Genomic DNA, 15,216 nt, shown 5'->3' with positions numbered 1-15,216 from the left:
AGTTCTTTTCAGAGAGTCATGTCTGGAAGGTTATGGGCTTAGGATAAGTGAGTTAGAAAAGCTGCAGAGTGACAGGGTACCTTAGCATATGCAACAGGTGGGCCATTGGGCCCAGACAGAGCACCTGATAAAGGGAGACCAACTTAGAAATTTACATGGATGATTTAGATATGTATTTGGGAAATCAGTGGTATTCTTTGGACCTGTGATCTTCAAAAGGTTATATACCCAGCCAAGAAAGTCATGGATGAAACTGTCATGGAGCAAATCTAATAGCTAATTAAAGTGAAAATACAGAAACATCAGAATTCATTGAATAAAGTTATGCATGCAAAGTGTGTGATCATGTTACAGACAGAAATAAAAACTTTCTTGCAAGATATGGTTCATTAACCTAGTAATAGCACCAGCCGCTTTCCATGGTTAGCTGTTTCCCAGAGATCTCAATCACTGTGCTTGTTGACTGTATTCCGCTTTAAAAGTTTTATGTAATGTCTTACACCTACAAGAATTCACATGTCTTTCTCTGTTTCAAGTATGCAATTTGATTTTTTTTCATGCATGCTTCAAATTGTATATCTAACAACAGCTTTGTTAATACCTAGTAAATGACTGACCTGCTTTGTTCTGTTTTTGATATCAGATAGAAGAATTTCGAAGGCTGAGGACACATGTGAAGGGAGCAGAGCTTGTGGAAGGGTGTGATGGGATTTTGGGAGACAACTTTCGGCCCACCCAGCCCCTTAGTGACAGAGTCATCAGAGCCGCCTTTCAGTAGTCAAAGGGATGAGGAGTGAGTCTGCGTCGTCTGGGTATGTTCAAATAAATACAGAAAATCAGGCATGTAATTAGGCAAATCTGTCATGCCAATGTTATTCTTTTGGTGATAATGAAACTTTAGCCATAAAATGAATGTCTATTTGATATTAAGCTCCTTACAAATTGGACCATGTTTCTTTTAGTTTGAACCCATGGTAACAGCGGTGTGTTCTGAATGTCTTTCGGTAGAGTAAAAAGCTCCTTGGAACAATATAGGTCATACCTCGTAGGCTCCTTGAAATAATTAGTTTCGAGGTTACCCAGTATAAGTCACCCTCCCTTCTCTTGTTTTTGGAGATGATGAAAGCCAGATAAAGTCATCTTTGTATGAATGAGAAGAAATGTTTAGTTATCAATATATTCGAACAATTAAGAAAACCCAAGCATGCTTGAAATCATTATTGAGCCCCTTCTGTCTGGTAGGTTCTGTGTATACAGATGTGAGATGAGTTTTTAACATTAGGTGAATCAGGCACAATAATTAGGAAAGCAAAAAAAATAAAATTAAAATTATACTTGCAAACGAGAAAACATAATTCTTCCAGACTTAAGGTATTGGATAAAGATCCTGAAAGGAGAATAGAGACTGATGTCAAACAAAACAAAACAAAAAAAGTCAGCAACATTGGCAATAATTAGGACCAAATATATGGTAGTGTTAGAGAATCAGCTCAATAATTAACCTCTGCAAGTAACACAGCATCAAGTTTGTAGGAAATATGTATAAAGTAAATTTACCAAGAAATAAGTACAAAGTAAATTTACCAACATACTTACCAAGTATGTAATTAATGGGAACATACAACTGTGGGAAAGAGGAACATCTCAGGAGTAGATTTGTTATTGGTCTTATGTTAAACATTGTTATAATCATCAGTTGTATCATGTAATATAAGTGTTGTCATTGCCATGAGTTGATTCTGACCACACATGGGTTTTTTTGAGACTATGGGTGTAAATCTTTGTGGGAATGTAGTTTCCTCTTTCTCCTACAGAGTGGCTAGTGGGTTTGAAAGGCCAGCCTTGTGCATGCAGCACTACCAGGGCTCATTAATATGTGTGGGAACCACTAGGAACTCACCAAGGAAAAAACCTCAAAAGAGAAGAAGAATGGAAAAAGGCTTATAACAGGAAAGCAGCCAAACAAAACAAACCAAAAATAAGAAGCGAAACACGATATAAAAAACAGGAGAGGGCAATGAATGTTCAAATATGCTTTACACAATTGATGTGTGTATGGATTGTGATAAGAGTTGTATGAGCCCCTAATAAAGTGATTTAAAAAAAATGTTGAAAAGCAAAAAAAAAAATTAGAACAAATTTTAAAAAAATCAAAAAAACAAGAGAAATGGGTATTTTATGTTAAGTAATAATCTTAAATATAAATGATCTAAGTGCTCCATTCAAACAGCAGAGTGGCAGAATGAATTTAAAAATAAATACACATAGGAAACAAAAATAATCCATGGTCCTTCATTTTGCTGTTTAAAAGAAATACATTTAACTATAAGAATACAAAGACTAAAAATAAAAGAATGCAGAAAACTATTCCTTGAAATCAGTTTTTTTTTAAAAGAGTAGGAGTGGTCTTACCCCTATCACAATTTACATCAAAATATCCAATACAGAAATTTACATTAAAATATACTATAAAAGAGAAATAAGGCCATTACATAGTAGTAAAAAAGTCAATCCAGAAAGAAGACATAAGAATACACCTAACATCAATATATATATTGATGTATATATATATACATCTAGCTAGAATGCTCCAAAGTACATGAAACAATTACTAAAATGAAAGGAGAAACAGGCTATAGCCCCCGATAACCCTGGGGGACTTTAATATGCCACTTTCAACTGCTGGCAGAATAAGGAGAAAATCACTAAAAACACCGACAACTGAGGTAAAATAACAAGGGAACTGGACCCAGTGAGCACACGTAGAACATTTCCACCCAGCATAAGAACAATGCATGTCCTTCGGTAGGTAACAGAGATATTTTCTGTGTTTTCTTTCTTTTCTCTCAGTCATTTCCAACTCAGAGTGACAGAAATGAACACTGCCTAGTCCTTCACCATCCTAAAGCTACAATCTTTTCTCCATTTATGGTAATTTTTCTTTTCAGATTTGTTTGTTTAATTTTCATTAGTGTTTCATGTCTTCTTGGCTTTCGGGAAGCATTTCCCAGGCTGATAATGAGCCTTCCTCCCATTTGATGCTTTCTTCATCATATGATCCAGCTGCTCAATATATAGATTAAACAAGTATGGTGAAAGGCTATCTCTACTGGATACACATTTTTACTGATTTTAAACCACTCAGTATTCCCTTGCTCGGTTTGAATGCTGTCTCTTGTTATACATACAGATAGATTCCTCATGAGCACAGTTCAGTGTTCTGGAATTCCTATTTTTCTCAATGTTATTCATGTTTTGTTATGATCTACACGGTAGACTGTTTACTAAAACCCAAGTAAACATCTCTCTTGATTCCTCTGCTTTGAGCCAAGGTCTATCTTAGATGAGCAAGTCTCCCTCATCCCATGTCCTCTTCTGAATCCAGCTTTAATTTCTGACAGCTACCTGTCAAAGTAATGTTGCAAGCATTTTAAAATTATTTCAGCAACATTTTACTTGCATGTGATATTAATACATGGTTTGATAATTTCTGCATTCAATTGGATCATCTATTTTTGGAGTAGGTATAAAAACAGGTCATTTCTGCTTGCTTGGTCAGATGTCTTCCCCATTTCTTAGCATATACAAATGAGTACTTCCAGCATTGCCTTTGTTTGTTGAAATATTTCTATTGGTATTTTTTCAATTTCTGAAGTCTCGTGATTTTTACTGTGTATTGTTTTGTTTTGTGAATGTCTTCGTAGGACTTAAGTAAAAAGACCTCTTTTAATACCATTGATTTTGATCATGTGCTACTTCCTGAAATGGTTGATTGTTGAGCAATTCTTTTTGGTACAGTGACTCTGTGTATTCCTTCTATAATTAAAAAATCATTTTTTGGCATTTACTCCATAGAACATACAATTTAATCATTCAATCTTATTAAGTGGGTTGTGCAATCGTCACCTAAATCAATTTCAGAGAATTTTCTTCCTATACTCATTGTTGTTAGCTTCCCATTGCCCCTCAAAAAAACAAACACAAAAACAAAATCAACCTATTGCCATCAAGTTTATGCCAATTTACAGCAACTCTTTAGGTCAAGATAGAACTTGCCCTGTGAAGTTCCAAGACTATAACTATTTTAAGGGAATAAAACCCTTATCTTTCTCCTGAGGAAAAGCTGGTGGTTTTGAATGACTGCTCTTGCAGTTTACAATTCAACACATAACCACTATGCTACCAGGGCTCTTTGATAGTTTTGAATCTAGCTACTGTTTTTATAAGTTTACTTCTTCTGGATTCCGTAAACTGAATATCACACAAGACACAAACAGGAAGCAAAGAAACAAACAAAAAATAAACCAACGATGAGTAGACAAAAGACAGTAACATCTCAATTGAAAAGAAAGCAGAGATAACTCCAGTTAACTTAGTGGGTTTTCCACAGCAAGTCTTTCTGAAGGAAGGACTATGAAGGATGCTGTGCCCCTCAAAAGAACAGAGGGCACAGAAGGCAATGTAACACAGTTGTTCTTGTTGTTGTGACATCCCATCAAGTAGGCTCCGACCCATATGGACCCAATGCACAACAGAACAAAACAGTGCCTGCTCCAGTGCCAGCCTCACAATGATGCCTATGCTTGAGCCCATTTATGCAGCCACTGTGTCAATCCATCTCCTGAAAAGCCTTCCTCTTTTTTGCTTTCCATCCACTTTAGCAAATATGATGTCCTTCTCCAGGGACTGCTCTCTCTTGACAATATGTCCAAAGTATGTAAGACTTGCCATCCTTGATGCTCAGAAGCACTCTGGCCTTACTTCTTCCAATACTTCTAAAAGGATTTGTCCTTTCAGTAGTCCATGGTACTTTCCATATTCTCCAGCACCACAATTGAAATGCATCGATTCTTCTTCGGTCTTCTTTATTCCTTCTAGATGCATGACACTCTAGAGCCAACGTCCATTTGAAGGGTCTACACATGGATTAAGTTTGCCAGGAATAGCCTGTGTCCATAGTCAAGGGATGTGAACAGCCTCAAGAGTTAGCAAGAGAGCATTGTCGACTATAGCAGGTGTAGTTAGGTTGAAATGCAATATCTTATCATTTCATCTCTCTATTGACTCATTTTAAATTTTTTTCAGTTTGAAAAAAAAAAAGATGAACAAGGAAATACAAATGGACAAAGTCTCTGGTGAATCCTTTATGACCATACACCAGGGATATGAATAGCTTTGCTATCATACAGATTGCATTGCAAAGTGGATTTTTGCAGATGCAGTTAGGTTAAAATTTAAAACTTTATCATGTGATCTCCCCTTTGATCCATTTTAAACTTGTTCTAATTTTTAATATTTTCTGTTTTCTTATCCCTTGAGGCTTTTCTCTGTTTTACTTTGTTATTGTTGTTTTTGAATGTTTTATGGCATATGAAATCCAGGATAGGTCAATCTTTAGCGATAGTAATTGTATTAATGGTTTCTTGGGGGTATAGCGGAGGAAGTTAGGGAGAAATAGGGAGACAATAACAATGAGTACAAGGAAAAAAGAAAATGTTCGTGTGGTAGTTATATAATCTGTTGTCAATTTGAGAGGATTAAGAGTGAAGGGGTGGGGTTTAACCTGTCAATCAGGTCGCAGCTTGATGACCTCATTTGGAGGCACTAAGGAGACAATTAGCTCGCTGGAGGCAAGACATAGGTTCACTCCCTGCGAGACATTTCCATCGACAAGACATATGGAGCTACGCTAGAGCTCTGGAGCCAGAGGGGCTACGTGGAGACCCCTACCAGGACTGAGATGCTTCAACTGCCCCTAGAGCCACAAGATTTCCACCCACTGGCCTGTGTTCTTCCTGCATTTAGTGTCATTGCATGTATTTCGTGAGTCTGAAGAGGACTTTATAGATTGGTATTGGACATATGGGCTGATATCAGACCAACGGACTTGATCTGGACTGGGCTGGAATGTTTTCTCAATATTCAACTGCTCTTGTACATAAAGCTCTTTCTTATACACACACGAGTGTCTTTGAATTTGTTTCTCTACTCTACCCAGACTAACACAGTTTTAAAATTGATTGTGATGCTAAATTGATTTATAAAACTCTTCTTAATATGATTGAACTATTAGATTCCATGATATATGACTTATATGCCAATAACCTTCTTTTATTTGAAAAAAGAGTTATAGTATTGCAAACCGCCGGGTGCAGTTCTAGTGTGTCCTGTAGGCTTTCTATGAGCCAGAATTGACTCCATGGTAATACATTTGCTTCTTCGTTTGATGCTTGGTTCAGCTTTGAAATTCCCTGTGCTCATTTCTGTGTTTCAAAGCCTGCCCCCTCAGGGAGAGATGGAGACCTCGCTGTTGTTACACTATGCCTCTCCTTTAGACATACCTTCTGTAACATGGGTCTGAAGCTGGAGACAGGTACAGCAGCCTGCCTCTCTTGAAGTCACAACCTTGCTTTAAAAGTGGTTCTAGCAAGTATTCTTCTCAGGTTGCTTCTCCTAGCACAGAATCTCTAACTTACAAGATTATGAGAGCTCAATAGCTACGGTGAAGAAAGAGAGTCCCAAACCTCTCAGATACAATGACTTGGAATAGTAGAAATTCTACAATTTAGTCACAGGGATGAAAATGCAGGTAGCAGCCACCTCCCAGTGACAAATTGTTACATTCCACTGAGATCTGAGGGAAGAGAAAACCTCTTTTCCATCACTTAGTGCTTCTGTCATACACCATGAGGGGTTGGTGAGTGTAAGCCAGACCTTAAATACCATGGACTCTTGTTACTTCTAAAATGTAGTAGATTATCTGGAATATATTTTTCTGTTGATTTTATGTTAAGATGCTCTTCAAAAAGTTTAAATGTTTTGCTCTTTGTAATTTAATCATTTATCATTATTTCATTGGGGAGAGTGTCCATGAAATTCATAATGCCATTCTGAAAGTTGATCTTAAGATTTTTAATTGAGGGAAGTTGAAATAAAACTAATTTTTAAAATTTAAAATAAATAAAATAAAATAAACCAGAAAATATTTAAAAACTGGAACAACTTTAAAATAGGCCAAAAGGGAGATCATATAACAAGGTATTACAATTTAACCTAATTTTACCTACCATCATTGGATTCACAGTGCTCTCTGTATGCTAGCAAAGTAATTCATATCCTTGGACTCTGTTCAGAGGGGATTCCCTGGAGACTTAATACATATGGGGGCCCTGCAAATGGAATTTTGGGCTTCCACTGTCATCCATAGCCTTCTGCAAACTTGATGTTCACAATTTAACTTTGATAACATTCCATCCTTTGAATTTGGATTTTATGATGTACTTGGATCCCACAGCCTGGTGCTTCTTCTATGTGGTCTTAGTTGATGCTATTTGGAGACAAGCCGTTAAGACCCCAGACTCTGTTCTATCTGATACCATCTAGTTTCTTCACCACAATTTGCTACAGTGATTATCTCAGTATTTGTCCATTTCTCCTAGGGTATCAAAATTGTTGGGTTGCAAATTTTTATAGTAATGTTTTATTTTTCTTCTAATTCCTGTGAATCTGTTGTGATGTTTCCCCTTTCATGTTTTATTTTAGGTATTTGGATTTTTCTCTTTCTTTTCTTTGTTAAATTTAACAACAGTTTGTGGATTTTGACAATCTTTTCAAAGAACCATCTTCTTGTTGATTTTAAAGATTGTTTTTAAGTTTTTGTGCTCTAGTCTTTATGATTTCTTTTCTTCTGTTGTTGGAAGGTTTGTATTTTTTCCCTGTTCTACTTGTTGGAGGTGTTGTGTTAAGGTGTTAATTTTGCTTTTTTTTTTAATAAATGTGTGTGTTGGTTGCTATGAATTGTTTAAAGTATTTTGGTATAATGTGTTATCGTTCTATTTTGTTTCAAGACTTTCTTAATTATGTCTAATTATTTTATCTAATGTCCAGTCATTTTTAAGTAAGTAATATGTTGTTTAGTCTCCATGTTTGTCTTTCTGTTTCCATTCCTTTTATTGTTGATTTCCAGTTTCTTAGTATTGTGATCTGAGAAAATGAATTGTAGTTTCTCAATATTATTAATTTGTTGATGCCTGCTTTGTGGCCTAACATGTGATCTATTCTAGAGTACGTACAATAAACACTAGAGAAGAGTTGAGTGCACTGTATGTGCCTAGAAGCGGAGCTGGTTGATTGTGGTTTTAAATGCTTCTGTCTTTATTGAGCTGGTTTCCTGATACTCTGACCTTCCTTGAGAGTGGTGTGTTGAAGTTTCCTACTATTATTGTCAAGCTGTGTATTTCTGTTTTCAACTCTGCGAGAATTTGATTGATGTATTTTGAGGGTCTTTCATTGAGTGCCTATATGTTCCTGTTGTATTGTTCTTTTAACCCAGTGGTTCTCAACCTTCCTAATGCCGCGGCCCTTTAATACAGTTCCTCATGTGGTGACCTCCAACCATAAAATATTTTCGTTGCTACTTCGTAACTGTAATTTTTCTATATTATGAATTGGGCGACCCTTGTGAAAGGGTCTTTCTACCCAGAGGGGTCATGACCCACAGGTTGAGAACTGCTGCTTTAATCATTATGTAATGTCGATTCTTGTCTCTGTTATTGTTAGCCTTTGAGTTTCTCGTCAGAGATTAATATTGCCGTTCCTGCCTTTTTATGATTGCTATTGGATTGATTGTTTTTTGCCATTCACTGATTTTTGTCTATTTTTGACTTTGAGTTTAAGTTTTGTCTCTTGTAAGCAGCTGATAGATATATATTGTTTTCTAATTCAGTCTGCTACTGTCTGTCTTTTTATTGGTGCATTTAATTATTAGTGCCTTTAATCCATTGATGTTAATGCCATTATTGATACTTAGCTTAAGGTGGGTTTTCTCACTGCCAGGAAGTGTGGATATCCATCCTAGTGGAACTTCTCCAGTAGTTGCTGAGGAGAGCTTCCTGTTCTTGCTACCTCGAAGCTATACCAACCCCCACTCCCCACCCCTTAGATCGCTTCCATCATATTTGGATGCTCCCTGCGGTATTCTTTACTTTTTCTGTGCAATCCTTCAGTGTTAAAATTTGAAGCTTGACTACATTTTCCTTCAGTTCTTTCAGCTTGAGAAATATTGAGCATGTTCTTCCTTTTTGGTTTTCTAAAACCAAGTGTGTGTGCATTTAACTGTGATGATTGCCTTTGCCTTCTCAAGCTGCCCTTTGGAGTTTTCTGTTCAGATTTTTATTTATTGTTTAGAGCTACAGCCTCTGAAACCCACATGGGCAGCTCTACTCTGTTCTACAGGGTTGTCATGAGTCTGAATCACCTCAGCGGCAGGGTGTCTCTGAGAACTGGGGCGTGGGCGTGCAACTCTGCCCTCCCTAGAACCAGGCAGATTCATTTACAAGCAACTCAGAGTTGGTCACAGTTAGACCTGAGAGCACCTTTCAAACATAGTTGGACCAGCTCTCTTGAAAGGGATGGGAAACGCAGCAAACTCTTCATACAACTAAAGTCCTTTTCTATGGAACTAATGCACCGGGAGATTATGGCCTCCGAGGTTGAAGCTCAGTCCTTTGTGCTTTGTGTGACCTGGTTTCCCCTCAGGAGAAGATCAAAGAAAGTTCAAAGAGAACAAACCAAATAAGAAGTGTGGGTCCTTACTACATGCCGGGCATCGTCCATATAAAATACATCACAAAAGCAAAATCAGGGCTATGAATGCCGCCACTCCCCCCTCGGCAGCACATTGGAACGGAAACACGGGTGCTGATTTTCTCCTACGTCACAGACCTGCTGTACTTTTTTCTGGTGCCAAGAGCTTAAATTATTTGTAGTAAAACATTAATCGTAAGCTAGTAAAATAGTAAAGTGAAAAGAACAACAACAACTCCAACTTAGACTTTAACAAACTCTGGACCGAGCACTTTGCGTAGTAAATAATTATATACTCATCGAGGCGGGCATTATTTCCATTTTACCAGTAAAGACAATGGCTGGAGAAGTGATTTAGGTTAATAATGGTAATGATGTTCCCAACAACCAACTTCCACGTACTACTTGTTGGATTAAAAAAACAAACAAACAACTCCAACAAAACGCACCTTTGGAAGGTTTCCAGGAGACCTCAGTCCCCTGTGTGAAAGATCTAATTTAAATCAAATCAAAGAGGCGCTATAACAAAGAGAGAAAGCTACCAAGCTTCATGGAGTCAGCTTGAAGGGTGCATATGCTCCTCGATCCGATACCTGCCTAAGCTTTCCATCCCCTCCCTCCACACTCAGCCTTCACCCACTTTTAAGCCGACAGAAAGAAAGATTTGTGTTTCCTCCTCATGGGAATAGTTTCCACTCCATAAAATACGCATAAAATATTCCCAAGCCAGACTCAGTGCCTGCGAGTTGATTTTGGCTCATAGTTACCCTTTAGAGTCTGTTCAGAAATTTTACTTCATCATTTATTCTAGTAACTTTCATTCTCTGCATTGTAGAGCAATTTTCAGAATCTATTCTGACATCCATTTTGGTTTGTTTTTTATTATATATTTTTCTTTTCTTACCCCTCCCCCCATTTTTATTGGGTGCTCTTACAGATATTGTAACAATCCATAGATAAAGTAGATCAAGTATGATTTTGTAATTGTTGCCACCATCGTTTACAAAACATTTATTTCTTCTTGAACTCTTTGCTATCAACTCCCCTTGGTCTTCCCCCTACCCTGAAGTATATTAAATATTAAATTTTATTATTCTATTAAGTATTATTATTATTATTGCTATTCCTCCTCCCCCACCCACCCACCTCTGGATCTTACACCATCCAATGTATCCATCACCTGCCCTTCTGTTATTCATTCCCCTTGAGTGGGGTTATATTATCATCATTGCTATCAGTTACCCCTTCCCCACCTCTATCTTCATACTCTCAAGGAATCATTACCACCGTTACTGTTTCTGAAGGGTTTATCTATCTTGGATTTTATACATTGAATGATGTTAATTATACAAATGAACATATGCAGGACTAACAGGATTAATGAGATAAAACTAAGACCATAGTAATAGGGGGAGGAAATATTAAAGAACTAGAAGATAGTTATGTGTTTTAACAATGCTTTACTGCATCCTGGATATATCATCCCTTCTATGTGGCCCTTCTGTGAGGGACTGTCCAATTATCTTACAGGTGGATTTTGGGTCTCCACTTTGCCTATGCGCCTTCACGTGAATTTGGTCACTTGTTTTTGAACATCTGATATTTCTTCCAGTTAGCACCTCATGATCACACAGGCTGGTGTGCTTCTTCCATGTGGATTTTGTTGCTTCCCTGCAGGATGGCCCCTTGTTTAACTTCACGTCTTTAAGATCCCAGATGCTATATCTTTTTTTTAAAAATCATTTTATTGGGGGCTTGTACAGCGCTTATCACAATCCATCTATCCATCCATTGTGACAAGCACAGCTGTACATCTGTTGCCATCTTTTAATAGCCGGGCACTATCAGCTTTATTCACCACATTTGCTTATGACCCATTTGGTCTTCAGTGATCATTTCGGGAAGGCGAGTCTCATACATTACCACCTTATTAGAACAAACTGTTCTTGTACTGAGGTAAGATTAAAGTAAAGGCCCAAAGTCCATCTGCTTCCTTGTTGTGTGTGTGTGTGTGTGTGTATATATATAATATATATATATATATATTATATATATATATATATATACATAGGTATGTTTATAATGTATATACAAGTTTTACTTTCTTGCTCTTTCCTCTCTTTCTTTCTTCTTTCATCCTTCCCCACCATCATGTTTACCCATTGTTCCCCTCTCAGTAATTCCTCTCGGATACATTTCTATTGACCAAACACGACAAGGAGTGCCAAACCCTCCTCAGCATCACGTTTATTAGATCCCTTGCTACCCTCCTGTCCTTGTCCTATTGGCTCATTGCTCCCCTTCCCGCCCACGTACCTCCTTCTCCTGTCTTATGCTCCACCACCCCACCCCGTGGAACCTTCAATCCCGTTGCTATCTCCTTAGGATTGTTTTGCCTATCATATAGATACACACCAAAAGAGAAAGAAAAGATGGGTGGGGGGAGGGGGGACAGGCAGCCTTGCACATTGTTTCATGTCAAACTATTGTCCTGACCCTGAGTAGATGAGCGTCCTTCTGTTAAACAGTGAGCAGGCCCTGAAAAAATCTATTGGTTAATTCCCCTTTTCTTTCAGGGATCTATCTCCTGGGGCCCACTTACCCAACAGCACTTGTGTACTTTTAGTCCTCAGCATTGTTGTCCAGGGGGACGCCTTCTACAAGACCCCATTGCTCTTCCTGCAGACAAGGCTGAAGCAGTCTAATGCTCCACCCCCACCCCATTATACCTTTTAACCTTCAGTGTGTATCCCCACCCCCCACCGCCAACCAGTTCAGATGAGGTGCCAAGCGAATCAGATGTCTGCTATCGAGATTCCTCAGGGACTTCGAATCTGTGTTAGCCCAGGTAGACTAGAGAAACAAATTCATAGACACATGTATGTGTATAAGAAAGAGTTTTATATACAAGAGCAATTGAATATTGAGGAAACACTCCAGCCCAGTCCAGATCAAGTCCATAAATCTGATGTTAGCCCATATGTCTGATACCAAGCTATAAAGTCCTCTTCAGACTCATGAAGCACATGCAATGATGCTAAATGCAGGAAGATCACAGGACAGTGGGTGGGAAGTCCTGTGGATCCAGTGGCACTGTAAGCATCTCAGTGCTGGCAGGGGTCTCCATGTGGCCTCTCCAGCACCCAGGGCTGCATTAGGGTAGGTCCATGTGGCTTCTCCTCAGGGATGTCTCCCAGGGAGTCAGTCTTGTCAGTAGAGAGTCTCCAAGGGAGTGAACTGAGAGAAAGGATGTCACCCACCTCCTAGGAAATCCAGGAGCTCCCTGAATTCTCAGGAGAAGGTCATGCCCACACAGAGGCCTCATTGGCTATGACCTGATTGACAGACTAGACTCCCCCCTTCACTCTTAATCCTCTCAAATTCCAAATTGACACCAGATTATGTAACTACCACAGTGTCTTTGCTCTCATTGCTGATCTGTTGCACTCCCCTCTTGGTTTGTCCCATGTGGGCTGGTCAGGCTTTCCCTGAACTGTATCTTCAGTGCTGTCCCCTGTAGTAATGTCATCTAGGGAGGGGACGTCATGGCTTGGGCTGGGGCCAGTCCTGCAGTCTTCTCTGTGGATGAACTGCTCCAAGAAGGAATGTTACCCTCCAGACTTACCCAACCAGAATGACGTCTTCTCTCTCTCTCTCTCTCTCTCTCTTTCCTGTGTACACATAAACAATATCCTTCCCTTGGGTGGATCAGAGCCCTTTTGCCCCTTGCCATCTTTTTTCTGTGGGCTGTAAAGGCATATGGGGTGGGGTGGGGGGGGAAATGTATTTCTGCACCATTGTTATCTGCATCTTAAAAAAAATTTTAACAACATTTGCATCATTGTGTTTAGTTTGGCTCTTGCCAGAGTACCTGGTCCTCAGCCTGGGAACTGTGTGATATGTACATTTCCCTCTATGCCTGTTCTGTTGTTTGAACTGACCTCAGTGGACTCATGTTGTACTTGTCCTTTTCTGCTTGGCTAACTTCACTCAGCATACTGTCCTCCAGCTCTTTCCATGAGACGAGGTGCTCCATCATTCTATAACTGTTTTTTAGGGATGCATAATATACTCTATCGTTTGTATATATTAGAGTTTTTTTTATCCATTCGTCTATATGGAAATTTATGCTGTTTCCAATTCTTTGTGATTATGAACTGTGCAGCAATGAACATTGGAGTAAAGATGTCTGGTCATGGCCTATTTCTTATTTCTTCTGGGTAATGGAATTGCTGGGTCATAAGAGAACTGGATTTCTATCTGTTTTCGGTATTGCCAGATTGCTTTCCACAGTGTCTGTATGGATCTACAAGACCACCAGCAGTGAATGAGAGTTCCTATCTCACCACACCCCTCCAACATTTGTTGTTTTCTGTTTTCTTGAATTGGGCTATCCTTGTGGGTGTTAGGTGGTATCTCATAGTTGTTTTGATTTGCATTTCCTAGATGGCTGAAGATCAGGAACATTTTCTCATATATTTATTGACCGTTTGAGGGTTTTTTTCTTGTAAATCTTCTATTCAAGTCTTTTGCCCACATCGTCAGTGGGCTATTCATTTTTTTCTTACTGTAAAGTTGCAGGATTCTGTAGATTTTAGAAATAAGACCTTCGTCTGATATGTCATGACCAAATATCTTTTCCCAGTATATGGGCTCTCATTACTCTCTTGATGAAGTCTTTTAATACACACAAGTGTTTTATCTTTAGTATGTTCCACACATCAATGTTCTCTTTCTCTGAGTGAGTATCCTTCATTATTGCTGATAGTCAATGTATTCCCCGTGTTAAGGTTCTTAGCTTTGTCCCTATTTTTTTGTTGATGAGCCTGTTAGTTTTGGGTTTTACCTCGAGGTCTGTGATCCACCTTGAACTTGTCTTTGCGTACAGGGTGAGGTAAAGGTCTTGGTTCATTCTTCTGCAGGTTGATATCAGTTTTTCCAGCACCATTTGTTAAAAAGGACATCCACTTCCCATTTGATTTGGGGGCCCCTTAGTAAAGATCATTGTCTGTATTCTGCTGTTTTTATTTCTGCATTTTATTTTCTTCTCCATTGGTCAAGTATCTGTCATTATACCAGTACTGTGCTGTTTTGACAATTGTGGCTGTATAATAAGTTTTAAAGTCAGGTAATGCAAGTGCTGCCGCCCCCACCACCACACGCACGCACGCACACACTGCACGCATGCACACACACACACACCTCTTCATGAGGAGTTCTTTTCCAATTCTGGACTTCTCTTTCCATATGAATAGGGTAGTCAGTTTTTTCCTTTCTTTGAAAAATGATGCTGGTATTTGTATCAGGATTGCATTGAACCTACATACCTACAGGACTGACATTTTTACAAGATAGAGTCTACCAATTCACAAGCATGGGATGTTTTTCCATTTGTAAAGTTCCATTTTGGTCTCTTGTACTAATATTCTATAATTTTCCTCATAAAGATCTTTTGTTTTTCTGTTTGTTTTATCCCTAGATATTTCAGTTTATGTTTCACAATTGTGAAGGGTTCTACCTTCTTGAACTCTTTTTTTGTAATCCCATCCGTTATATATAGTAATGCAGTTGACTTCTGCTTGTTGATCTTGTATCCTGCTACTCTAATATAGTCCTCTATCACTTCCAGCA

At 38.5% G+C, this 15,216-nt stretch overlaps 1 protein-coding gene across 1 annotated transcript in view; it reads left to right on the top strand.

Moving 5' to 3' along the window:
- Positions 1-15,216, top strand: part of CA8 (carbonic anhydrase 8) — a 202,232-nt gene that overhangs the window by 144,291 nt on the left and 42,725 nt on the right. The window contains exon 8 of the mRNA XM_004697578.2: positions 644-812. Within this exon, the coding sequence (XP_004697635.1) occupies positions 644-778 (135 nt within the window). The 3' untranslated portion in view covers positions 779-812. The remainder of the gene's footprint in view (positions 1-643; positions 813-15,216) is intronic.

This window comes from Echinops telfairi, unplaced genomic scaffold (genome assembly GCF_000313985.2).
Source record: "Echinops telfairi isolate 266 unplaced genomic scaffold, ASM31398v2 ScPeMD7_1;HRSCAF=3_0, whole genome shotgun sequence".
Classification (NCBI taxonomy): Eukaryota; Metazoa; Chordata; class Mammalia; order Afrosoricida; family Tenrecidae; genus Echinops; species Echinops telfairi.
Note: the sequence above shows the minus strand (reverse complement) of the source record. Positions and strands in the feature narration are given on the sequence as shown.